At 44.3% G+C, this 27,198-nt stretch overlaps 1 protein-coding gene and 1 long non-coding RNA gene across 2 annotated transcripts in view; one reads left to right on the top strand and one right to left on the bottom strand.

Annotated features, from left to right (window-relative positions):
• The window catches only part of LOC138488293 (multidrug and toxin extrusion protein 1-like), an 832,142-nt gene extending 823,461 nt beyond the window's left edge, over window positions 1-8,681 (bottom strand). Inside the window, exon 1 of the mRNA XM_069615176.1 lies at window positions 8,374-8,681. Coding sequence (XP_069471277.1) covers window positions 8,374-8,493 — 120 coding nt within the window. The 5' untranslated portion in view covers window positions 8,494-8,681. The remainder of the gene's footprint in view (window positions 1-8,373) is intronic.
• A 56-nt stretch (window positions 8,682-8,737) lies between these two features.
• LOC138488294 (uncharacterized) overlaps window positions 8,738-27,198 on the top strand; it is a 221,358-nt gene continuing 202,897 nt past the window's right edge. The window contains exon 1 of the long non-coding RNA XR_011274630.1: window positions 8,738-8,886. This is a non-coding gene — a long non-coding RNA (uncharacterized lncRNA). The remainder of the gene's footprint in view (window positions 8,887-27,198) is intronic.

Raw genomic sequence — 27,198 nt, 5'->3', positions numbered from 1 at the left:
GCTATTAGCACTAGTGCAAAGTTTGCCCTATTTTTAAAAACAGTGGCCCACACTAATAATAATAATTTGGCACTTATATAGTGCTACAAACCCTCAGGTATCTGAGCGCTGAAAGGCTGAGTTTGGCCCCACCGAGATTCGAACCTGCATTAGCAGGCTCTGCACGGATGTCAAAGTGAGCGCTCTACTCACTGTGCCACTTGACCGGCTTAAGAAAATGATTGCACCATGACAAGGGCAGTTTGGCATATTAAAAGCACTAGCGTAAAAATTGTCCTAGTACAAAAAAAATGCATTTCTACTGCATTTTTATATCTGGGCAAAGTTTGCCCTAGTGCTCATACGGAATGGTATTAGCACTAGGGCAAACTTTGCCCTGATGCAAAAATGTATAAAAAATGTATCTATTTTGCACTAGGGCAATTTTTGCCCTTGTGCTTTTAATATGCCAAACTGCACTTAACATGGTGCAGTAGTTTTCTAGTGTATGGCACTGTTTATAAAAACAGGGCAAACTTTGCCTTAGTGCTAATATTGTGCAACTTTGCACTTGCACCGGTGCAAAGTTTCTGTAATCTGGCCCCAGAATGGTAAACCGATTGCGTGTTTAGCTCAGGGGCAACGCGTTAGTCTTACAAGCAAGAAAACGCAGCAACACGAGTTCAAACCCCGATCCTGCGCTTCGAAACTACGCGTTGTAAATGAGCAAGTATAATTATATGTCGGTTAGGTTATTTTACAGTATAGCTTGAATTCCGCACTCCTGGTTGGGCTCAAACCACAGGCCTTTCCACTATCAGCCATATGCTTTGATTCTGCCACAGTAATTGCTTGACAAATGGCTATACAGACAGACCCAGAATATAAATCAGAGAAAAGGCCATTTAATGTTTAGTATGCGTAAAGATATACATACATCTGTAGTTTATATCCAGGGCAAGCCTCTCCCCCTCCCCCACTCCTGAGGTTGTAGTCCTGGAAGCCAAATTGCTGTACTGCTTTTATGTTTGTGCCCTGTCTAGGTTTGTTTTTTTGAAAATCTGGTCACCTGGTTGCATGGTCACGGTTTGTTAAGTTGACCTACAGGTCCTTGGCCACAGGCCCCGGCCCAGCACGAAGGACGGCACAATAGAGGGCATGGGGGGCTAGGCGCAGGGTGGGGTCAGAGAAGAGGCTCAAGCACTGGGAGGGCAGCCGCCTCCACGGTAAATCGTCATGGCAACATGGCCTAACAAACAAAAAGGTGAGAAGGAACACAGCGTCCTATGACCTTCCGCCCGCTCACTATGCCTCGAGGCTTTTTTTAACTGTCCAATCCCTCTGCTCGTATATCTGTCTCTCAGCAGTTTGCCATTGGAGGGCACTCCTATGCCTTATGATGAGCTTCTCCAAGGAAAAAGTGCTCCATCTTCTCGCTTCTAAAGCCCCACCTCACCTTCTCTCAGCCATCCCGTTTCACCTGACTTCCTCTACCCATCCTCCAAGGCATGGAACCTTGGTGCCCCTTTTGGCATTGACCTTAAATGAATCTACTTTGCATCAAGAACAGCTGCCCACTCTTCACTTGCAACTCCACTAAAAACCTCATTATCACCTTGAGAATCAGTCACCTTGACAACTGTGCCAGCCTCCTTCTTTGCCTTCCTCTCTACTCCTTCTCCTCGCTTGACAAAGTACTCAACTTTGGCACTCGCACCCTCTACAATCTTCCTTGCTCGTCCCCCACCTGCCAACACTAACACCATGCTGGTTGGCTATCCATAAAACGCTGGCCCCTCTTTAAATTCCTAATTCTTGTGTCCGAATCCCAACAAAGGGCTTGCTCCCCCAACCGGCTAACACTATCACTGAATACTCTCCGACGCGCACTCTTTGATCTCCAACTCTCCCCAATTTCTCTGTCCCCCCGACCACTGTGTCCTTTCTCCCATGTCCACACATTCTCCTTTCTTGTCCCGTACCACTGGAACTCTTCTGCCCTACTTTGAAAGCCCCACTACTAGCCACTCCTTCACATCCTTGCTTAACCTTGAAGGTTCCCCTTATACCTACCCCACATTTCTCCCCTCCCTGTCCACCCACCTCCTTACACCTACTTCCACTGCACACTCTACCCTGCACATAGCAACTGCCGTTGATTACAGTTTGCTTAATGTCTATCTTGTCCCTGGTCTCTATTCCATGTGCCCCCATCATCCACCAGTCAGGGCAGTAGCCTTCCCACTAATGTACGGCAACTATTCTAGGGCGGCTATGATCAATCACTGTTAGTTTGTGTGTACATATTTCTGGGTGAACACACTGTATTCTCAATAAATGCAAATACAAATTCACAAGAATCATCTTCTGGTACATCTGCATAATGTCCTGGCACATAAGAGACCATGCAAATGCTACAAGTGTGAGGTCTTAAACCCAGTAACATAACATTACATATCAAAACATAAACACCATATCTGGCACATGTGTAGCAGTCCTGACAGCCTAAGCACCAGCATCATACTATGTTACAGTTTCCCTTTAGAACTGTGTATACAAGCTACGCCCTGTAGTCCAACAGAAATTTGCAAAGAGAATTTGTTTTATTGCATTTTTTTTTTGAGTTTCCATAATGCCCCCTTGGTGGTGACAGGTCAGACCTCTTTACATCGCAAAGAAAAAGTGATGGAGGGCACGGATATGTAAAGGGGTAGTGGGGATTCATTTTTTAATTTTGTTAGGATTATTCAGGACATTTATACAGTGCAAACATGCCCCCCACCCCAAGTGCTCTCTTGGTGCTAAGTGGCAAATTGAGTAACAGCATCGGGGAGGTTATAGAGTAAAGACCATCAGAGCCTTTGGGAAGGCAAGGTGATTGTCAATGTCCCCAATTGCTTGAGGGAGGAAGTTCCAGAAGCGAGAGGAAAGGATGGGGAAGGCACGGCCTCCAGGCAGACCTCATGGTGCTGATGGATCTGTTGCATATTTGTAGAGGTTGAGTTGATCATTCTGAATGGAATTTACCACTCGAATGTGCTGGAAGGTACATTGCATAGCCACGTTTTTTTCTAGATTTCCTTGGGACGCGGGAGAACCACCCCAAACGCCACTTGCGAGAAATTCCGTTGTCGAGGCTCGCTTGCTGCAGTAACCGATTCGGCGAAATGTAGGAATTATATTAAAACCCTTTCAGGGCTAATTTCCATTGCCTAGTCAGGCCCAGGTCTCGACATCAGGGGCAGCAGTCACAGCACTGCCAGACCAGTGAGTGGCAGTAAAGCCAGGCCGGCCGGTGCCAGTACAGGAAAATGCATTGCCAGGACGAGCGGTAAGAGTTTGCTCTGCCAGACAGGCTAGTAGAGCCAAGCCCTTACAGACATTTGGATGCCAGTACACAGGGTTGCTCTGTCAGGTGAAGGGCCAGCTCTATCAGGGAGGCAAGGGAATGCACAGAAGACAGTCCTGGTCACGCCGCCAGGCAGATAGGTGTCAGAAAGTAGAGGCACTAACAGGGATGTAGAGTGCTAGTAGAGGCAAGCCCTTACAGACATTCGGATGCCAGTACACAGGGTTGCTCTGTCAGGTGAAGGGCCAGCTCTATCAGGGAGGCAAGGGAAGGCACAGAAGACAGTCAGGCAGATAGGTGTCAGAAAGTAGAGGCACTAACATGGATGTGGGCCGGCATAGATATGATTATTATTAACACAACAGATAGGTCTGCAGGTCCTATGGATAGCACAGAGCCCAGAAAGCTTTTAGAAAGTCTTTCTTTCTATTATGATATACAAGTGCAGGGTTTGATAGCTTTTATTAGACTAACTGAAAATACTATGCAGAGTTGAAACAAATCATTAGCTTTCGAAGTTCCATAGACCGTCTTCGTCAAGTGGAATCACGTGACTCTGCACCATCTGACGAAGAAGTCTGTGGGATGTCGAAAGCTAATGCTTAGTTTCCTCTCTGCATATTATTTTCAGTTAGTCCAATAAAGGGTATTAACACCTGCATCTTGTGTGATTTTATAACTGGACTAACACATCGTTGAACTTTTTTATTTGCACTGCAAAATGATATACAGGTGAATAAGCATACGTGACAGATAACAACAAGGTCCAGGTAGTCTGACAATTCCCAAGCCTTTCAAACATTTGAATTGATACATGTATTTTTGCACAGTTGTGGCCATATTTCCTCTGTGTTACATGCACAGCGCCTTTAGCAATACTGTGCTTCGCTAATAACTACCTTACATAATCATGCTCCAAAACACACCCATTTCGACATGTACACCAGCTCAGCTACCAACTCAAAGCAAAACTACTGACTCTGCCAATACATCTTTTAGTTCCAACTGTCTTGCTACAACCAAACAGCATACGTAGGTTGAAGTATGTCAGGCATGTCCAAGTACAACATACACAATCTTTGCAACCCGCTATCTGTACATGACACACACAGTTCTCAGCCACCTGCCAGTATTCCTAGACACCTGGTTGTAAAAGGGTGTTCCAACTGGCAACAACTAAAAACCAGAGCACACTAAACAGTTCTTACCTTTTCATTAAAGTAGTTCGAAGCACAAATTAGCTTTTGTCCCTATTGACATTTTCAAAAAGAAGGAACTAAAGTGCCATGTTCGGATTTTATGAGCCCATTGTCCTGAACTGATTATTTGTTTCCAATTGTTTTCCTTTTTCAGGAGCGGGAAAATGGCCCAGAGCGGGTAAAACATGCAGAGACATGCCCTTTGCAAGTTTCTCTGTCACTGGACCCTTTTTAACCTGCTTCCCCTACATGGAGCAGTGCAAAGGGTAGGAAACACGCCCTGTACACTTCCCCACTCCGTGCAGGGAAAACGACGCGACTCTGGGCACATGAGAATTGCATGCGGGTTGCGAGGTGGGGATCCCTATGGATTCCATCCATCTGCTTTTTTTATGCCACCAAAACACAGGTGGAATCCATAGGGAAGATGCAGCGGGTGCTGAGGACCAGGCCCCATGCAAGATACACTTCATCACTTCTACTGAGGACCAGCGCCAATGATAAGATCCTTGAAAGATACCACATAGACGAAAGTGATTCACAGTCCCGTGAATACAAGCTACCAAAACACAGGTGAAATCCATAGGGAAGATGCTGCGGGTGCTGAGGACCAGGCCCCATGCCAGATACACTTCATCACTTCTACTGAGGACCACCACCAATGATAAGATCCTTGAAAGTTACCACATAGACGAAAGTGATTCACAGTCCTGTGAATACATGTTACCAAAACACAGGCGGAATCCATAGGGAAGATGCAGCGGGTGCTGAGGACCAGGCCCCATGCAAGATACACTTCATCACTTCTACTGAGGACCAGCGCCAATGATAAGATCCTTGAAAGATACCACATAGGATTCACTGTCCTGTGAATACATGCTAGGAATATAAGCTAAATAACATCTCCGCAGGGTGATAGTTGATTGCCCTAAGCCGCGAAGGAGCAGACTACAGAGCACTGGCATAAATGTACCCGCTCAAATGAAATTATTTTGTGACATGTCAGTTAAGAGATTATGTTCACTGAACCAGGTAAATGTTTTTCTTGCACCCTCCTAATGATAGAATCTTGAGGAATGCATCAAAAGGATAAAAGATGCAGAAGCTTGTCGATCAAATACAAATAAACATTGTGTGTGTATATAACTGAGATTTTAAAGCAGGCTCTACTTTAAACATCTTGACGGAGAATACACACCTAGCAGCCCGGTAATTAAATTCCCAGAAATTGCTCTAGATATATTGTATTATGGATCTCTTGGGATAGATGTGTGTGAAGTCTTAGGGTCATAAGTACTCCTCTATAGAGGCTTTACCAACACCAGCCACCCAGGGTTCAGTGCCTTACACCTACAAATCCCCTATGCCACATAAAGAATTGAATGGTGAGGTCTTGGTGAGGGGGTAATCGTCTAAAAAGGTGGTTTGACTTAGCAGGGCCTTAGCGATTCTCTGCTCATTCAACCTTAACGTTCTACATATCAGGGTATTGAATGCATTGCCCATCCCATGTCAAATCATGAGGGCTACGAATTAAGAAACAATCCGCACCTACCCTTGTGGCAATAGGGGAAGGAATAATGTATCAATAAATACTCTTCTCTAGCTCATAAAGCACCAAACTGACTACCTCCTTGTCTCCGAGTTCCCATCTTAACCTCCCTCTCAACTGCCTTCTAGCTAACATTTTTCCCTCGCCTTTAACTGGCCTCTGTCCCTCACTTGCTCTGTCTCCACTAAAGCACTTCACCCAGGGCTTTAAGTGGGCCAGGGCCTGCCGGGACTGGGCCCTGGCAGGCTCAGAAATCTTGTTTTGAGGCGGGGCCCTGCCGGGGCCCATTAATCTACCCTGGCAGCCCAGGCCACTACACGAAAAGGCTTTTTTTCTAAAGCCTGTCTTCAGGCTTCAGAAAAAAATGCCTTTCAGCCATAATGGTGGTGCTGCACTTGCGAGGCATCCCTTTAAGCAAGAGATGCGTGTGTGCTGGCGCCACCATTATGGAGAAAACGTGAGGCCACTGGAAGCAGAGACCTTGCTTTCCAAATACTGAAGCTCCCGCGATGTCGCGGGAGTATGAGTATTTAGGAAAAAGGCCTCCGTTTCCAGCAGCCTCACCCTTTCAGCCTTAATGGTGACGCTGCCCCTCGACAGCTGGCGAGGGCCAGCAACACCATTAAGCCTGAATAGGCGAGGCACAATCCCCTGCCAGGCAAGCCTATAGAAAATAAATGCAGAGATCGGCACCCTCTCGCCTGTGGGGAAAGGGTTCCGATCTCTACAAAAGGCGGCCTGGCAGAGGTGCCAGTAGCCCATTGAGCCGGGGCTTGTCAGGGGGTTGTGGCCTAACAGACCAGCAAGACCCCCACCATTAGACCACACCCCCTTGATGAGCCCGGCTAATTTTGTAGTTCCACTTAAGGCACTGACTTCACCCATCATGGTCACATCCCTAGCACAGCTGCATGTACCGCCTACCCGCACTTAAATATGTCTAATGTTCATTATGCTTAATCTATGTAAGTCCACCCATGTATTGTTACTGTTCCATTTGCTCCCCTCTGCAACCTGGTCAGAATGTCAGTCGAACCCCATTGTAAGAAGCTCACTGCTTCCCACCAAATCTGATTTCTTATCTATTGTATGTTCTTTTGTGATCAAAGGATCATTGTTCCTTCATATATATATACTGACATTTTGGGCTTTAAATTCATCCCTCTTCTTTGCTATATAGGAACCCATAGGGGCCCCGTATAACGACAGTCACCATGTGTTGCACATGGCTGTGTGATTATTATTCGTGAACGTGCGTGATCACAGTGCATTTTCCCCCTCAGGTGGATAATGGCACAGGAAACCTGGCAAATGCAGCTTCCCCAGCCATTTTCCACTCCTTGCAGAAAAATATCACTATTCGGGAGAGCAGGTGGCAAAGACTGCCCTGGAGCGGTCCGTGCCCACTCGCAGAATATTACAACAGAATAAGAATGAAAATGTTACTGTCCCTCATCAGGGGAAATTTAAGTTTGACCCAAAATGCACAATTTTGAACTCTTGAAGAAGTGGGGAGAATTGAAGAGAGCACAGAGCAGCAGCAGAAAATCACAGTCAGATTTCCAGTTCTCCTGCACAGGACGACAAGGAGCAGGGGGTGTGAATTCGAGTATTTCCTGTGCCTGAGGCATGACTGTGCCAAAACCCTGTACTGAAAACCTCTTCCAACTACCAGGGAGATGGCCACTGGGACTTTCCAGCAAACCAAGAACATACCAACTGCTAGAATACCTAACATTCCGCTAGATATTAATTACATTCCTTTCATGGCACTGCGTGGAAAATGGAAATACTGCATGCACGGAAAGGGGTCTCAGATTAGACAGAGTTGGGTCCCTTGTACACCATACAACGGTAAGAGCACCAGTTATAATTCAACCTAAATATTGTTTATAATTCTTCATGGGTAATCAAAAAGTCATATGATCCTATTACTTTTTGATTGCGCTTCACGAATTATAAACAGTATTTAAGTCTGAGACCCTTTTCTTTGCTTTTTCCACAACTCGTGTGCCAGAGGTTTTTTTCCATCCCCTGAACCCAAGCATTTTCTAAGAAGTATTACTTTTTTTTGTTAAACTCCTAAACATTGGTGTGCGGACAACTATTTTCTTTTCCAATACTGCATGCACGCCCCTCGCCCTCCTGGCCAGAGTTCCGAACGGTTTCTTTCCGGGAGAGAAGAAATTCATTTTAATCTATACCAGATTCCGCGTGTCACCTTTTGGACATTCCGTCCCCGGGGGAGCTCTGTGCTGTTCAGCGTGTGACAGGAATAATGCGCCCTCTCTTACCGCCGGGCCGGCCAGTGCCAGCAGTTCCCGCACTTCAGCACCGGTGCCTTCGGGCAGCAGGCGGCGGCGCGGGCAGCAGGGAAAGCGGGGTCCCTTTCCATCAGCCCCGGCTTCCTCCATATTCCCCGGCGAAGTTACTTCAGTCGTCTGCGTCTCGCGGGCCCCCTGTCAGACAGCGGTGTAGTCCCAGGCGCGAAGAAGGCGACGGGGAGGGCCCAAGCGCGGCGAGGGAGGAGGAGGCAGCGGGCCTGCTCGAGGGAGAGCGAGTGTGGCGAGGCAGCGGAACCACATGAAGCAATCCTAGGAAAGAGGCGGGAATGGGGGGCGGAGGTCTAGTTATACGGCTGTACCGTGTTCTCGTCCTACTAAAGTCTCCTGGCCTGGACGGAATGACCGGAACAGCTGCTGGCTGTCCTGGCGTGCCCTTCCACAACTTTGGTCCAGGCAGAGCATCTCAATGGACTTTTCACGCCGGAACAGCATTTTCATTGAGGGGATCCCGGTCCAACTGAGGTAAATGGTTGCGCATTACACTGCACATGCTTTGACCGGACGGGGTGATCAAGTACATCACGAGCAATTCACACAATAAGATATGAAACAATATACATAATATTACATGTAGCACCTCACAAACGCCAATGCAGATCCCCTTATAACCTACTTAATAGTCCCTTAATGGGAGTCATTTCCCTCACTGCAGGAACACCTTGGTGTGATGAACTACCTATAACGAGTGGGAGGGTGGGCGACACGAAGGCTACCCCTACAGCCACTGTTCCCGATACCCAGGGGACGCCCAGGGGACGCTCTGCCCCATACCTACTCTCGCTGGCCAGTGATGTTGTGGAAATTGTTGAGGGGCAGGATCAAGTCGGATAAAGACTAAAGCCAAGAGAAAGGCTCAAGCCCTGACAAGGATATAAATAAGTATCCTGGGAAAACCCTGAGCCCATGGTGAGTAAATTGCTAAATGCTGACCTGGGCAGGCGCATAGGAGTCCTTGTAGAGGACTAGTTTAGGGATTGGACTCTGGGCTTAAAGTCCTTTAGCTTAGACCCTTTCACAGGACCCTCACGAATCCTTCTTTCTTGCACTCTTTTCCTAAAATGGCTTCCTTTTAAGTTTCATACCCCACCTGTAGGTTGTCCTCCAACCCCACCTGAGAACCCAGTAGGTCATCGCCTAAGCTAAGGGAAACATGACCCAGAAGAAATCCTTTTACAACTCTTAATCGGAGGACCCGGGGGCACACATTCCAAGAGGGCCTTTTCTGTGGTGTTTTAGCCTTTACTTTCTTCCTTATCCTTGGAACTCCAGAATGAAAACTGGTAAGATCACTTTATATGCAGGCCTACATGTTCAGTTCCTCCCTGTTGTGATGGGGCCTGAAGGCTGCGGTGCCCAGACTTGCAGCAGCTGGGTTGGGACAGAGTGTCAGTAGCATCATCCAGAGGCTTTGCATTGTCAACCACAGAATTGCAATGTCTGGTACACCCATGCCTAGAGCACACAAGATGTTTTAGTAATTCATTTCAAAGCACATATTTACAATACTGTTATTTAATTGGATTGCTAAAAGGTTTTTTTACAACAGTATTATTCCCTTCTTACCCTGCCTGTGATTGCAGCACAGAGAATTTATCCTAGCCCAACTGCTTTCATTGTCGATTTCCTCCCGCATATATTTACTGTAAACTTGCTTATTTCCTGAGCAGCTGCTGCCATTTCCACTCTCTGTGTCCGACTCCTAACATACTCTGACTTGCTCCCTGTGTCAACTGCCTTCCCTGAATACAGCATGCAGTCATGTGAAACTGAGCTCTTTAGGTCATTGAGTGGGCACACAGGCGCCGGGGCAGCCAGCGCCTGCCTTAAGGGGAGTATTCTGTGGAATGTTTTTGCTCTGCAGAGCCGAGTTCACTTCTCCTCTGGCCCTTGTCTACACTCTTCTGCCTGAGTGTTGGCGAAGGGAATATCTGCTGTCAACCAATTTCCTGACCCTTGCATCAAGGGTAGTCTGGGGGCAAATATCCTGCTTCATCATCACCAATTAAACGGTAGGGTTGAGGCAGGTTCTAGCAATTCTTTTGGCGGTACTGGCCGGTGTTGTAGCCCTTTGTATGCCGTGCTGCACCTTTAATAATGGATTTAATAAAGTGATCGCAAGAGGGCAAATGCACGGATCAGAAAGAGCACATGTACTGAGATGCCACTGGGCCCTGCTTGGCCTTTCGCATCGGACATCAAATCCTGCATAACTACGAAGAATAAAGTGTCCAGTGGTTGTATCTTCACTTCATGCTTTCTGATACCAAGGTGGAGCTGAAAACTGGATCCATAGAGGCTCAATAGCCATCTCTGATAGAGCAAAAGTATGCAGTACAATATGGACATGCAACTAGCAACACCACGCCCCCTGCCAGCCCCGGAAAGTCAGCAGTTCCCTGGAGCTATGGCTGCTACTGTTCCAGAGACACATGGGAAAACTGGAGGAGGAATCGACTTTGCCACAAGCATTTTAAAGGCAATAATCTTAAATGTGTTTCAGGGATGAAGGCCAAAGGATATTTAGTGGTCGGAAGAAAGTACCTCCACCCAACGATGATCGAGATAATGTACACAAAGAAGCCAAAGTGCACTTGCAAAATACTTCCACATCAAACACAATGCAATACTAAACAAGATCAAGCACAAGGAACACATACATTATCAGATGATTCAGTAAGGGTAAAATACACATGTCATGTGGTTTTGGAAATGATATAGGGTAGAGATGTATTGATGGTACACATTAGCAAAGAAAAGGCAAGAAACGTTCATTCATGCTAAAGATTTGTCTTCGGATGAAATGCGCACTACTGCACACGCTGTAGTTGTGACAGGGTCAGGGATCTGGCCATGTCAAGTGGGGTTGGGGACCATTCTGATCTTGCGGGCTGGAGGCCTATCAGGGTGTTCACCAGAGTCATCTCTGCACCAGAGGCGAGGTGTGGGAGTTGGAAGGGACCCAGTCTCTGTCCTTCCGGCCTTACGCTTGGTTAAATTAACTAAGTCCCACATGTTCATGGCCCATACCTATTGTGCACAATGCTGGCAAGTTTAATTCTTCTTGTTCCGTAGAACTATCCACACAAAAGGCATATCAGAGGAGGAAAGAGAGAGCAATCCAACCGGGAGAGAGCCGGTGAGGAACTGCAGGAACGAGGAGCGATCTGCACATCAAATAGCCAATCCTGATTCTGAGGGTGACACAGACACGAATGAGGAAAATGAGTGTGCCGTCGTCGGAGCCATGGAGTTGTCCACATGTCAAACTGGCAATCCAGATGCTCTACATATTCCTGATGCAAAATCTACACCTTTAACAAGCAACTATCCTCAAACGCTGGCAGACATACGAACTCTACATTTTAATATACTTTGAGTGGGCCGCCATTACTAAACACTGGCAGACGTGCATATGAAAAGGGTGAACTGGATGATCTCCAAACAGCCCTTTAAGATGAGTAGCAGTACCCTCGAGATAGATGCGGATGCAGATTCATACTCATGCATCAAATAATCCAGACAACTCAATAGTTTGGCAAAGTGAGTCTATTTAATGACAAGTTCATAAAACGGGGAGTACAACGAACATCAGCAATTGCTCGATCTTCTTGCTCTCCTTACTTTCAGAAAAAACACCTACTAACGTCATTCTACGTGGCAACCTTAAAAACCTAACATGCAACATGATTGGTTAAAGGAAGGTAACTTAATATAGGTACTATATCTGTATATGGTAATGGGGAGAGAGGATTGGATAATCAATGTCAGGTGGGGCAATTAAGCCCTCCCTTCAAAATGGCCACTATGAACGTCACTAAAAGTATGATGTGCCATTGGCTCTGCTCAATATAGGATCCTAGATTACATGGTCCACTATGATTGGGTTGGCATTAACCCCACTCAAACTTTCCCACCTACGTCTAGCAGCATGCAAAAAGAACATTCAGGTGCAGAGAAGTTCTTCTGCACCCCAGCCTCCCACCAATTATGCTACAATCAATCATCACCTCAGTAGTCATGTGTCAATTACTTCTTTGTAGTTTGGCCTTTAGTCTGCTCTGTGCTCTGAGAGAGTATGGGCATGGCGGGGATCCATGCATAGGTGTGAAAGTCTCACTCTTCCAGCCTGTCTTTGTCACGTGACTGGACACCGTGAAATCGGCTTTTACATGTGTCTTTTCGTATATTTGATTTAATTCTACCAGTTCTCTGATGTCTGTTTCTTATCTTGACCTTTTCTGAACAGGATCTTCTGTTCTCTTTTCTCCTTAATTGTATCCAATGTCAGCCCATTCCAGCCAGATAAGACCTTGGCTTCTTGGCATGGTCATCCTTAGCTGAGTTTTGCTCTGTCTTTATTCTTGATTTTCTTGCTGTGACACACTCCATTTGAGGCCTTTTGTAACCTTTCTTCAATTCTACTCATATTCGTAGTGGACTTGCATTCATACATAAAGTGCTTCTTGAGGTATATACTTGTAAATGTTGGCGCTTGCCGCAATTTATTGACTATTGAGCATAAGCTAGCTTCACAATTTCTTTGCCTCTTGCAGTTACTTGCGTCTGTAGACGTTTAAACTATCAAAATATCTTCATCATGCATGTGGAATAAGTTTCTTCATCTTGAGCCCAAGCTGTCACTTATCCGTGGTATCTCCTTTATATTTTGTCTCTTTTCAGTATTCTTAGCTCATTATATCTTCTATACGTGCGTTAGTCCGAATTCTTATGACGTCACCATTCGTCTTCTTTCATTACCTTCTTTGCTTCTTCGGGTATTTCATTCAAACAACCATCATATTGTCTAGGATGTAGATATGGCTTTCTCAATGGATACCTTACTGTTCAGGTTTTCTTAGGTGTCGGTTTATTAACAGGTGCTGTTACACTGATAGGTACTGGGCAGAGCCCATGTCATGCTCTCTGCTGATTTAACTGTTCTTCATACGTCACATACTTTGGTGTGAACTCAATAGGCAACTGGAGTGGGGGCGATACTTGACACTTCCTCTTCACCCCCCCTCTGGGCGATTCATCGACCACTCTCACTTCTTTCTTTGCATCCACTTTTTCTTCATCCTTCACTTTTATTTCGTCCTCTGGATGCAGACATTGTGGTCTGAAGAAATGCTTCCTTGGGGTCCATATCTTTATGCCTCCCTTCAACCATCCTGCTGTTCTCACGTGCTCATCCTGGTTCTATGTCATCTGTTGGCATTCTCCACTTGCCATCTTCCCACATATTTCCTGTGATCCTTTGGATACAGGAACTTTGTTCCCTCTGGTGCATAAATGCTGGCCTTCACAAAGTCTCTTTTTTCTTCATCAGTCAGGTCTTTGAGCTTCCATCCTGACTCGACATCAATCATGATCTTCATCCCTATGGCTTTCTATGCAGTCTAGTTAATTTGATCACACAGAATCCAAATAATATCATCACCAACAGGGCTCCTAGGAACTTGAATGCATCTGCCATCCATTGTGGAACCCATAAAAACAGTGCTCCAAACCAACTGTCATCATCAACTTCGTCAACTTCATCTGTCATCTGATTCTGTAGTTTTTTCAGCATATCTATGGCCTCTGTTAAAGTCCCATTCTCGTAGTCGTGTGAAGGCATAAATGTGCAACATGATTCCCGATTTTTGCACAAACACCTCCATCCATAGCTGTGATCATGTCCAAGACATATCTGTTCTGGAGTGTCATCAGTCCGATTGCTCTCAACTCTTCTCTGATTGCAAAGAATCCTTTTATGGTCATGTTGATGGTCTGTAGTAACTCCCATCTGGTTATCTGCAACCATTTAGTATTTGCTCCAACCTGAATTCTTGGCATTAGGATCTAGGTGAATACTGAAGAAGTCTGCCTGAACAGTCTGTGTTCATATGGGATAGCATCAAAAGTTTCTATGGATTTTGCAGAGAAATAACTTTCTCTCTTCATTCTCTTCATAAGCTCCAAAGATCTCTTCTTCCTCGGGTGAGCATCTGCTTTCGGGAAACTGTCAATGTTCACATCACTTTTTGGAATCACCAACGCTGGAACATGGACATTCACCAATGTACATATTCCTCCCCAATTCTTTTGGCAATTTCATGTATGCCTGGGATCCACACGCCCAATAGTGATCCATGATTACTGCAGTACCATGCATCATTCCTGGAGCATCAAACACTCAGCCACAATTGCGATTCTCTCCCATTTTTCTTGTGACATTATTTCTGAAACAGAATTTAGGGCACTACAATGGTACTATCTGCAAGGGTCCTCCTCTGTCCTCGACCCATGTCAGTAGTTTAGCAAGCTTCGGCCATAATGGCTTGTATCCATTCTGCACCATCTCAATGGTAGCCTGGTAACAACCGATGACTACCCATGCTCTGCAGATCACTAATCCTTTTCCCCATCTGTCTGGTGAAAGCACTGTTCCCCAGATTTGCATTTGACCTCTGGTCTTCCATCTGCGAGATTCCTCTCAAGTTTTTCCTGCAGTCTTTAATTTCTTGTTCAATTCTCTTCTGATCTCCGCTCCTTTTACTCCAGGTTTCTCATATCTGATCACAATATTCTTCGTTTTGGCATTGTTTCTTGTCTTTATGTCTTGAACATAGTCATCTTCATTTGGATCTGTTTCTTCAGTTGCCCATTTGAGGGAAGCATCACTTCCCATGAACTGACCTGTGGTCTTGCACATTGCTGTGTGTGACAGACAGTGTGCTGTCTGAACATCTATCTCGATAGCTACAAAGACTTTTGACTTTCCCATGTTGTAGGGCAGAAGTGCACATACAAAGCATTCCTAATTTGAAGTTCGCCTTCCAACTTCCTTCATATGTTGGTACCATATGTTGTTTCCCAAATGTGCTGTGCTATCCAGGTAATCATTCAATTTGTTATTGTCTTCTTGTTTGCTTCTTCTGGCTCTTATTGTTTTGATATGAGCTTCCATAAGCATGTCACGCAGTATTTCTGTATAGCTCCTTCTTGCTGGAGCGTTCTCAGGCATCTCCATCGATGATCCGGGCGTTTCCATTGGTACTGTTCGAGTACTAGAAAGTGCAATAAGCTTCATCCTTTCAACATACCAACTAGGCATGAAAATGTCTCTCAAAATTTCTGTCCGTGTCTTCCTTCCAGGCACTGCCCTGATATCATGTCTCGCAGGATCAGGTGTGCTTGCAGGTGTTGCCTCTGTTTGTTTATTGTCTAAAATCTTTTGTCTCGTTAACAATTCAACTTTCTCCATTTGTCTCTCAACTTCTTCTGCTGTAAAACATCTCATCGTTATTTGTCCAAACTCCCCCTCCATTCTCTGGAATGTGATTCTGAAATCACTGATACTAGACCAGGTGTATTTGTACTCATTATCTGTGTAGGTGTAACTTTCATCAATCCCTTATCTGGTTTACTTTGCCGACCCTGTCTACGGCGATTCATCTCATTTGCTAAAACAAGTGTTGTGTGTGTGTCATTGCTTACCACGTCCATTTCAAGCTCAGTCACTCTATCATTCTTTCTCGCAACAGGAATGACTATATCAGGTCTGGGCGCTCTTCTAGGTATCAGGCGTACATCCTCAGGTGGGTGCACAGGAATAACACTTTGTGCACTTATAAACAATGCAGTTCTAATCGTCAATGACAGCAATATGATTATGAATATAATGCATGCATAGATAATACATCTATATGTCATTTTACAGCATTTGTTTCTTGGGCAATATGGATGTCTCTTCTCCTGAGGGAGAACAATGCTACTGCTTTGACTGCCCATCTTGATCATCTAAGGAAGCAAAAGCTGGTTCTTTAATACATTTTCATTATTATCACTTCCTTTTGGGTTCTGCTGTCTGTGCTTCACGGATCAATAGTTCTGGACCAGTTGTCCTCCGAATCTGGATAATGTACTGTCTCTGGAAACAGTTCAGTTTTGCAATGTAATATTCCAACAATGAACAATGACCTCAGCGCATCTATAATACGTATTCCATATAGACTAGTTCCCAGTTTATACCTCGAATCTGCTTCACTCCAGATGACATGTTGCTTCCCTCCCTATCAGCATAAAAAGGGTATTTCTTGTCCACACTTCCACGGTCTGTCCCTCGAATTAAAGTCTCTACACGCTTCTGTGATTTTGATAAGCTTGAAGTGCAACCTGAATAATGACACTGTTCAGGATCACGCTCAAACGTTCTGTGTTCACTGGATTTCGAAGAAAAGTCAGGACATCGGTATGTCTTCCAACAAGATCTGGACAATCTTCAATTAAACGAAAGAAAAGCACACTGACAAGCCTATTTGCTGCTTCTTCTGATTGGGACATTTGTCTTGTCCTCGCTGTACTCCAGCAATAATAAGAACTGCTCTGTGATAACTGTGAGCAAGTTTGATATTGTCTTTTCGTTATGCTTGTAAGTCTCCCCACCAATGACGGGTAGGACCTCAGTACCAATTCGAAATAGGTCAGTATGTTCCTAGTGAGGTCACTATTGTGTGACACCATATGCAAGTCCAAACAGGGACTCTGTATTGAATGACTCGGATACTGTATTCTCTTCCAGTTTATAAACCCTCGATCAAAATTCGCCATAGCTTTTCTTATCAAGACTTTAGTGTGCCTCAGTCCAAAGTCAAAAAGCTACTTGTGGCCCAACGAATACAATTCTCTTCTTTTACCCTGCAACTAGGATGCACAGAGTGTTCGTATTTTTGTCCTGTCTTCCCTTATTTTGCTCAAGGGAAATGTCTAAAACTGAGCCATAACCTAACACAAAAGTTCCTTGCTTTTTTCACTTGACTAGTCATGCATCCTTCTTCCTCGTCATAGACCTCGTCTGCACATGCAGTGGTTCTTCCCCGTTGTCTGTAGTCTCTTCGGGTTGGGGTGCGGGCAGTGGGGTCTCTACGGTAAATGGCTTGATGTCACCAAGGAAGATCCAAGCTCTTCCTCCTTGTAACTTAACTACAGATGGCGTTATGTCTTCCACAATAAAAGGGCTGTGGAACCTTTGCTCGTCCCACCTTTTCCTTGTGTGAATCCAAACTAAGACGGTATCCCCAGGGTATAGTTGAGGTACACGTAACTCCAGAACCTTGTCTGTTGTAGTATCTCCTTCTCTGTTCTGTACTGCCCTACACCCTCCTTGTCGCTGCAGCTGTCCTGAAATTACAGAAAAACTAGATGTCATGCAGTTCAAGTAGCTTTGCATTTCCAATCCTAACACTTCTCCTGTTGGCTGAGCATCAGATCTAGCTCTATTTCGAGGCATTAAAGGCGTCCGCATTCTTCTGCCAGTTACAATTTCGGGTGACGTAAGATGATGGTCAGAACCAGGCTGGTTTCTGAGTGCATACAATGCCAGTAGAAGGCAGTGCAACCATCCTTTCTTCAGAGTAAGCTTCAATTTGGCTATCCTTTCCTTTAACAAGCTGTTGAGCTTCTAGCACATGCCATTTCCTTGTGTATGATACGCTGATGAAAACCTGTGCTTTATTCCAAGCAACAAGCTGATCCGTTCAAATACTGCGTTAACAAAATGTGGACCGTTATCTGACCTCATCACTTCACAAACTCCCCATCTGGGAAACACTTCCCTCACCAAGAATTTGACCGCACATGTAGAGTCTGGGTGTGTACATGGACCTGCCTATATCCATCTAGAGAATGGACACAACACAACAATTAGATACCTGTACCCGTTACATACTTGAATCATATTGACATAGTCGATGTGCAAGTGCTGAAAAGGATCATTAGGCCTTGGGATGGTATACCGTCATTTCATCGCCGCACTTTTAATCGCAGGGTTTTTTGCCACGATTTTTTTTCGTTAAAAAAACAGAATTTTTTGGGGGGGTACATTTTTTCAAAAATGGGTTAGGGTGTTCAGGATGTAAGAAAAAAAATCTATGTTTTTTTTCGAAAAAAGAATCGCGGCAAAAAACCCTGCGATGAAAAGTGTGGCGATGAAATCACGTAGAACCCTTGGGATGACTCGTAGTGTATGCCCAGCCGTACATTTCTGACAGACTATGCAATTTATCATAAAAAATGCAACATGCTCTGCTAGGTTTGGTATAAACCAGTCTTCAGCAATGGTTGCTGCTAGATTTTCTCTTGTTACATGCGCTGGATAGTGTAACTGCTCCAGTCCTATTTTCAGTAGGGCTATAGGCATTACTGGTTTACCAGTGCTGTCTTGTTGCCACAAAGCCTCAGAGGGGTTTAAAGAACACCCTCTTCGCTTCCAAAGGTTCTTTTCTTCCTGCGGTGCCTCCCCTTGGAGCTCCATTAACTGGATATTTGACATATTACTGTAGCCTTCTGGCTCATTCCTCATAACAATCATTTTCTCATGCACATCAGACATTTCCACATCCATCATTATTTCATCTTCAGTTGCCACACGCTTGGCTTCAGTGTCTGCTGCTTGATTTCCATGCAAGATAAAATCTGCCCCTTTCGTGTGTGGGCACTTCACGACTGCTATGCCCACTGGGAGTTGTTGTGCCTCAATGAGCCTGTCCAATAAGGCGGCGTGCTGTACTGGCGTGCCGTCCGCTGGGAGGTAGCCCCTCCTTTGCCAGCGTGCTAGACCTGCGTACACTGTTGACGTCACATAGGCAGAGTCACTGTACACCGTTACTTCCTGGTCTGTGCGATTCTAAAGCGCGAGTATTAACACCAATAATTCTGAAGCCTGTGCTGAATAATGAGAGGGTAAACGGGCACTAATAAGTAGTTGAAATTCCCCATTTGCTGTGTGCTTCACCACAGCGGCACCTGTATATCTCTGTCCATCATTTTGATCAATCCTAGAAGAACCATCAATGAAGATGAGTTCTCCTTCTGCCAATGCATTTTCTTTTACTCTGGGGATCTCATCATAGAATTCTTCATAGTTTGCGCAATCATGTATTGGCTCTCCTTCAGTTACTGGCTCTGCTATAAACATAGCTGGGTTCACTATTCTGCATCAAACTATTTTAATCGCTGGGTTTGATATGACCACTTCATAAGCAGAAGCTCTTTACGATGTCAATGTACCTTTCGTCTTCTCCAAAATGGCAAATAATGCATGCTCAACGAATAACGTAATTCGGCACCCCATTACAATGGTTGTCGCTTTCTCTATGGCGAACGCGGTGGCAACCAAACTTTGATCACACAGGAAATTACCTCTCATCACTGGGTCTAAAATCCCACTGTAGTATGCCAGGGGCTTGTACCCCAACGTGGTAGAATTCATCTGCATAATTGGGAATCCGTAAAACTGGTGCCGTGCAAATGGCCTTTTTTAGTTCATTAAACCGTTCCTCCGTGGCCTTAGTCCACACATTTATTTCTTTCGTTGCCTGTGCTTTCGTTAAGGCTTGTAATAAGGGCCTGGTATAAGAGCTATAGTCAAAGACCCATGCCCTGACATAATTGCATAATCCTAGAAAGCTCTGCATCTATTTTATCGTGTGAGGCTTAGCTGTTTTCAAAATAGCTTCAGCTTTTTCAGGGGTAACCTTCTTTCCTTCATGTGAAATCATTTGTCCTATGTACAACACCTCTTGTTGACAATACTGTAACTTCTCTTTGTCAACTTTATATCCTCTCTCAGCAATTATAGTCAATAAATCAATGGAATCACGACTGCACTTTTCCTCTCTTGTGCTACAAACTGGAATGTCATCCACATATTGCAAAACAGCACTCTCTAATGCAACGTTGCTCAAGTCCATCTGCAGGACTCTATTGAAAATCGAAGGGGATTCACAATACCCTTGAGGCAGCCTTGTGCTTTTCAGATGAACTTGTCTGAACGTAAAAGATGTCAAATCCTTTGAATCTTTGTGCAATGGGATTGAGAAAAATGCATTTTTCAAATCAATTTCCATGAAATAACATGCCTCAACAGGTATGTTACACAGAATTGTAGACGGGTTAAGGACTAGAGGGAACTCAGCCTCTACTATCTGGTTTATCGCCCCAAATCTTGTATTAGCCTCCAAGACCCCCCCTTACTTTTTTTCACGGGGTACACTGACACATTACATGGTGACTCTGACGTCACTAAGATGCCCTGATCCTAAGTGCATTTTTGGCAACGCTCCAGGCTACTTGAAGGACAGAGTAAATGTCTACCAGCATAAGAGAAATCTGAGATCAGCTTAAGGCTCCTTACTGGAACTACATCGGGTAAAATGAGCCTATGGTTTTGGCCGGGCTTTCCATGTTCAAGAAGCCAAGGCATCGAATGCCTTACCTTTACAGCTGCATAAAACAGAGAACCATCTTACTTTTCGGAAACAGTTGAAAATGTTTCTCTTTAATTAGTATGAACTCTCCATGAGTAATCCCTTCTCTACCTTTCTGTCTCTCGGCGCCTGGATGCCCACGGGCTTTGGCGGGGTATAAGCATAATAACAAAACTTAACGTCATAGCAGAAATTGTCTTAAAAATCCCTTCATCTGCCTCCTTAGACATGGTATATTGTCACGCTCTCGGTAAAATTGCACATGGTTTCAATTTAATCTTCACTTCTCCTCTCAGTAAGCCTACGTCATAAGGGCCTGTAGTCCATGCTGAGACAGGCACCTTTGCCATGTCATCATCAAAATATTCAGGACGTTCTTGTGCCAGCATCATTTTCTGGGGCACCTCTCTTTTAATCATTTTTACCCAACAAATGAGGTTTACCTCAAGTGTCATCTCATCCTCACCTAGTCGTTCTTTAAACAGATCGTTATCAGTGACGTCAGTCAATCTGTAACCTTCCCCAATGGCGATTATTGTGCAACATTGTCTGCCTTCATCATCTCAACCATCAAACAAAGCCATCTCTCCTCACACTATGGCTGCTTGTATTGCTAAGGAAAACACTTGTCCCTTTTCCTCATGCATAGGTATTCTTGGTCTGAACAGAAACTCATCTGGGGTTCTCATTGTTCTGTCTGCCAGGCCTGTTAGCCACAACATTAATATGCACACTCCATATGCGAATATCTTTCTAATGAATAGCTCTCATAGCCATTTGTCCTGCGTATGCGCTGATCATTTTGCATACGTTTAAATAGTGCATTCCTGAAGTTGAACACACTATTCCTTCCTCAGTGAACGAGATTGTCATATTTAGCTTTGTCATGAAATCTCGTCCCAATATATTGACAGGCGTCTGTTTCGAATACAGCAGTGGCACCTTCATGTCACATTCTCCTATAGAAACTGGAAGTTCTTTTGTAAAAGGAATATGACTTGTAGCTCCTGTAAAACCTTGAGTATTCATGGCGTCGCCAGACAAGGAAAACTTCCCTTCACGTATACACGAATGCGTCGCACCTGTGTCAACTAAAAACAAATATTCCTTACCCCCTATAGTAACATCTACCCTTGGTTCCTCATGAGGGTTTGGTGTCACTGATAGAATGGAACACATCAGGTCTCCCAGTGAGTTGTCCTAGTCCATATATAATTTTGTCCCACAGTTAGTGAACAGATTCCCTCCATCACTAGTAGCATTTCCTGCTCTAGAGTTCAGTGCTTGTCCTGTGCCTGTAGTCTGGTGAAGTTGCATCATGGACTGTTGAGATGGCCCTTGCGGAAAATTGGTCACAGTCTGCTGTGGCTGTAAGCTTTGCTGCACTCTCGGCGCTTGCTGCTGTACAGTTTGATTCTGCAGAAATCCATCTCCACCCTGCTGCAAAAACGCAGGGGGATTCATCATCCCCCTCTTGTAAATTGGTCATTTTGCACCATCCCTTGACTCCTGCACATACACGCTAGATGCCTTGTCATCCCACACGTCTAACACGTTGGCGGCGGTCTGATCTTTTGCCCATTTTGCATATTTTGATTTCCGCCTTGCAAATTCTGAAAGCCTCCCTGATTATTTTGCCAACCCCTTCCTCGGGAGCCTCTTCCTCCTGGGCTAAACCCATTATTGCTTTGATCGAACTGCCTTTGGTTATTGACCTGCTGCGCATTGGATCCATCTGTGCTAGTTAACATTGCCCCTTCAATGGCATATTTTGACAATTGTTTCTGCACTAATTTGGCCTCTTTGCCTTTCCTTGTATCATTCTTCTTGCGATTTTTCTCTTGCAGCAGCCTGCAATAATGCGCAATGGTCAGTTGTATTTCTGACCATGGCTTAGCTTTGATTCCTTCCAACGTCTAGAGCTGTTTCTGCACCTGTTCTGGAAGCCCTTGACATAATAAATGGTAAAACACGGGTATAGATTGCCCCCAAGATTCACGAGTTTCCAGTACCCATGCGTCTTGAAACGTCTGAATGTAAAGCAACGGATCATCTCCCTCTTTCATCTTACACGTTATTATAGCTCTCATGTCAGAAGTGTCTGGGTATAGCACTTGAAGCACTTTCCATATCGTGGTTCTGAAATTGTTAAACGGCGCTCCATCAGGCGCAGTGTTGACTGTAGTCACACCAGGGTAACCTGCACGTGTCCAAACATCGTCAGCTCTATCACCAAGTATGGTGATCAAAAGACCCTTGATATCCCCTATAGCCAACGTATTACCTGCCGTCATTTTATCTAACTCGTTTATCCAGTTCTTAGCTCCAGATGTCAACATTGGGAGCTTGTTTTTTAGATTCTCTCTATCCATCTGTGGCCATGGTATATACTGTAGCCATGTCCCTTCCTTCTCTAATAAGGGAAACTGGAAAAATTAAACTCCTTTTCTTCTTTCCTCATTTGTCTGTCTACTGCAGGGGTAATAAACCCACATCGCCATCTGCCTGGCAATGTCCTTAACCTGCTTACATATGGCGGGGGATACACCCCCTCTGACTGTGTGGCAGTCCTTCATGCCGATCTGATTGTGTCACTGACTCTGGTACTTTAGATGCGGACATGGTTGAATCTGACCATCTTATTCCCTTACCCATAGAGAGACATCTCTTGCGACCTCGCTCTGTGTCTCTTTCTTCTCTTTTTTCTCTTTCACAGGCTTCCCTTTCTTTGTCTGATATTGCCTGTGCCCAACTCCTGCAACTTCTCTCATCTTCCTAATTTCTATTTAGTGTCAGCCTATCTAACGACAGCTCTCTATCTCTGCTGCTGCGTGAAGCGTCCTCAGTATCGTACAACTGAGTGCTTTCAAGGCACTCATCTTTTCCCTTTCCTTGGGGTACCTTTTCTAGTCCCATCTCATCATATATTCTATCGATTGTCTCTCTGATACTTCTGGTGTCGAAGTCATCTTCTATATTTACTCTAGACGTGCCTGGTACTGAATCGTACTCGGGAAAGAATTCTTCCCATTTTACCACTGGATCAGGTTTTCTAACCTCCCTTTCCAGATACTCGAGATCACACGTTCTCTGTCTTCGCTTGCGTTCTATGTCGTCCTCAAATTCTCTACTCTTCCTCGCTTCCTCTCTAACCCTGTCTTCCTCTTTTTTCCTTGTATCTCTTCGTTCATTTGTTCTTTGTATTCGCTCATCTCTCAGTCTTTTTATTCTCTTCTCTTGTATCTTTTGCTCTTCTTCTTCTAATCTCCTTTGTTCTATTCTTTCCTGATCATCAGCTGTTCTCTGCTTATTGTCGCGTTTTCTTTGGTCTTCCGCCTTTTCCTGTTTTCTGACCTGTTCATCATGATATAACTGCTCTCTTTTCTGCCTATCCTTTTTTCTTACCCCTTCCTCTCTTAATCATCCTTCTTTTTCCTTATCTCTTCTTTCTGATTCGTCTCGTTCTCCCCTTTGTCTCGTATCCTCAATGCCTTTACCATCGAGTTTCAATAAAATCTGACCTTCCATCCATTCGTTCTGTGTGAGTGCCATCTCATCAGTTCCTTCCTCCTCTCCTTTCTATCACTTTATCTCTCTTTCTGTACCTAGAGATGTACTTGCTTGCGCTTGATCACCTTTTTCCTTTTCACGTCTCTCTGTGTCCCTCGTGACTTTGGAGGTAATATTTATTTCCCTGTCCTTCTCTGGGCTTTCGTCACTACTTTTCGTAGGTGACTCATATAACGAGTTGGTATATCCCATTGCTGCGTTAAGTTCCCTCAGTGGGTACAATCCTTCGTCTTTACTAGCTTCGTTTTTTATTTCAGGCGGTGCATCTTCCAAAGTTCTAAACTAGCCAGGCGCTTGTCTAACTTTTTGCCAGTGTACGTGGCATGTAAATATGTCGTCATGTGCTGCAGGACCATTTTGGATAGCGATCCGTCTTGGGGCCACGGCATAAACATTTTGTCCACGGTCCCTTTAACCCATTCTGCACTGTACTGTTTAAGCTTAGGTGCGTGTTTCGGCAACTGTTTGCACAGGTATATTAACGTAGTGATGTCGTCGTTGCTTGACCTGTTTACCCTTTATTCATATAACACTTGCTTATTTTTTCACTTCATGCTTTATTAAAATTGCGTCTCAAGAATCAACACAATGAGCAAGCACCAATCGTTGCAAGCTCCAATCCCGCTTTTTCATCAATATATTTTTTTTACCTTAATCTTGCTAAAAAACAACCATCAATCCATGTCATGCAATAATTTCCTTCTACAATCGTGCAATTTTCATACCTTTTTCCACATAAAAACTGTTTTCGACTATGACATCACAATTTTACTCAAACATATAAAACAAACAGACAAACTCTGGCTGGCCACATAAATATTATGCCATCTGCTCTCTCAGACACATTTTACCCCTAATGCCTGTTCCGACATGGAACTTAAGCCTATCTATTTTGGATTGTCTCCTACGTCATCCTATTACAGGACGTTAGATAAGGTCTTTTGCTAGCATTCTTTAAAATCTAGGAACTGGGCTTATACTCTTATCGCGGCCACACTCACGATAACTATTATATTGCTCGGCCACAGTTGAGTCAATATCTTTCCCCTTATATATACATTACACTCTTATTCTGATGTTATATTTTATCCCGCCTCCCTCCATTACCTTTCCTTACTTGTTTTCTAAGCATGCATGCTTTGCCAAAACATTCAGTCTTTTTTACTCACCGTTCGCATGTTTTTCATCTACGGACGCTCGGGATCACCACCTTCATTACCGACTCTCCGTGCCGCTCGTCCGATCCGCTACTTGTAGATGTGGGAGGGGATTTTGGGAGAAAGCAAGGGACCTGTCACACCTAACCTGCAGGGTTTTTCAATTAATCTATACACTATCTACAGGGAGCTTCTCGTTCTATCAACCGGATGGCAAAGGACGTGTGATATTTTCGAGGACCCAAAGTTACTTATGTCGACGGTCGATGGGTATCTTTATCTAATCTAACCTCTCTGCTACCAAGTGAACTGGATGATCTCCAAACAGCCCTAATGACAAGTTCATAAAACGGGGAGTACAAAGAACATCAGCAATCGCTCGATCTTCTCAATCTCCTTACTTTCAGAAAAAACACAATATTTATAGCAAAAACTCATCATTGCTGACGTACAACCTGCGCATGTATTAACGTCATTCTATGTGGCAACCTTAAAAACCTAACATGCAACGTGATTGGTTATAGGAAGGTAACTTAATATAGGTACTATATCTGTATATGGTAATGGGGAGAGGAGATTCGATAATCAATGTCATGTGGGACAACTAAGCCCTCCCTTCAAAATGGCCACTATGAAAGTCACTAAAAGTATTACGTCCCATTGACTCTACTCACTATAGAACCCTGTTTACATGGTCCACTATGATTGGGTTGGCATCAACCCCACTCATACTTTCCCACCTACGTCTAGCAGCACACAAAAAGAACATCCAGGTGCAGAGAAGCTTGTCTGCACCCCAGCTTCCCACCAATTATGCTACAATCAATCATCACCTCAGTAGTCATGTGTCAGTTACTTCTTTGTAGTTTGGCCTTGAGTCTACTCTGTGCTCTGAGAACTTTTAAGGAGTATGGGCATGGCGGGGATCCATGCATAGGTGTGAAAGTCTCACTCTTCCAGCCTGTCTTTGTCACGTAACTGTCAAATGAGTCCAAAGGAGTAAACACCGTGAAATCGTCTTTTCTCTGTGTCTTTTCGTATATTTGATTTAATTCTACCAGTTCTCTGATGTCTGTTTCTTATCTTGACTTTTTCTGAACAGGATATTCTGTTCTCTTTTCTCCTTAATTGTATCCATTGTCATACCATTCCAGCTAGATAAGACCTTGGCTTCTTGGCATGGTCATCCTTAGCTGAGTATTGCTCTGCCTCGGTTCTTGATTTTCTTGCTGTGACACACTCCATTTGAGGCCTTTTGTAACCTTTGTTCAATTCTGCTCATATGCGTAGTGGACTTGCATTCATACATAAAGTGCTTCTTGAGGTATATACTTTTAAATGTTGCCACTTGCCTCAATTTATTGACTATTAAGCATAAGCTAGCTTCAGGATTTCTTTGCCTCTTGCAGTTACTTGCATCTGTACACGTTTAAACTATTTAAATATCTTCATCATGTATGTGGCATAAGTTCTTCATCTTGAGCCCAAGCTGTCACTTATCCGTAGTATCTACTTTATATTTTGTCTCTTTTCAATATTCTTAGGTCATTATATCTTCTATATGTGCGTTAGTCAGAATTCTTATGACATCACCATTCATCTTTCTTCATTATCTTCTTTGCTTCTTCGGGTATTTCATTCAAACAACCATCATATTGTCTAGGTTGTAGATATGGCTTTCACAATGGATACCTTACTGTCCAGGTTTTATTAGGTGTCGGCATATTAACAGGTGCTGTTACACTGATGGGTACTAGGCAGAGCCCATGTGCTGCTCCCTGCTGATTTAACTGTTC

Source organism: Ambystoma mexicanum, chromosome 9 (genome assembly GCF_040938575.1).
Source record: "Ambystoma mexicanum isolate Mex_15411 chromosome 9, UKY_AmexF1_1, whole genome shotgun sequence".
NCBI lineage: Eukaryota > Metazoa > Chordata > Amphibia > Caudata > Ambystomatidae > Ambystoma > Ambystoma mexicanum.
Note: the sequence above shows the minus strand (reverse complement) of the source record. Positions and strands in the feature narration are given on the sequence as shown.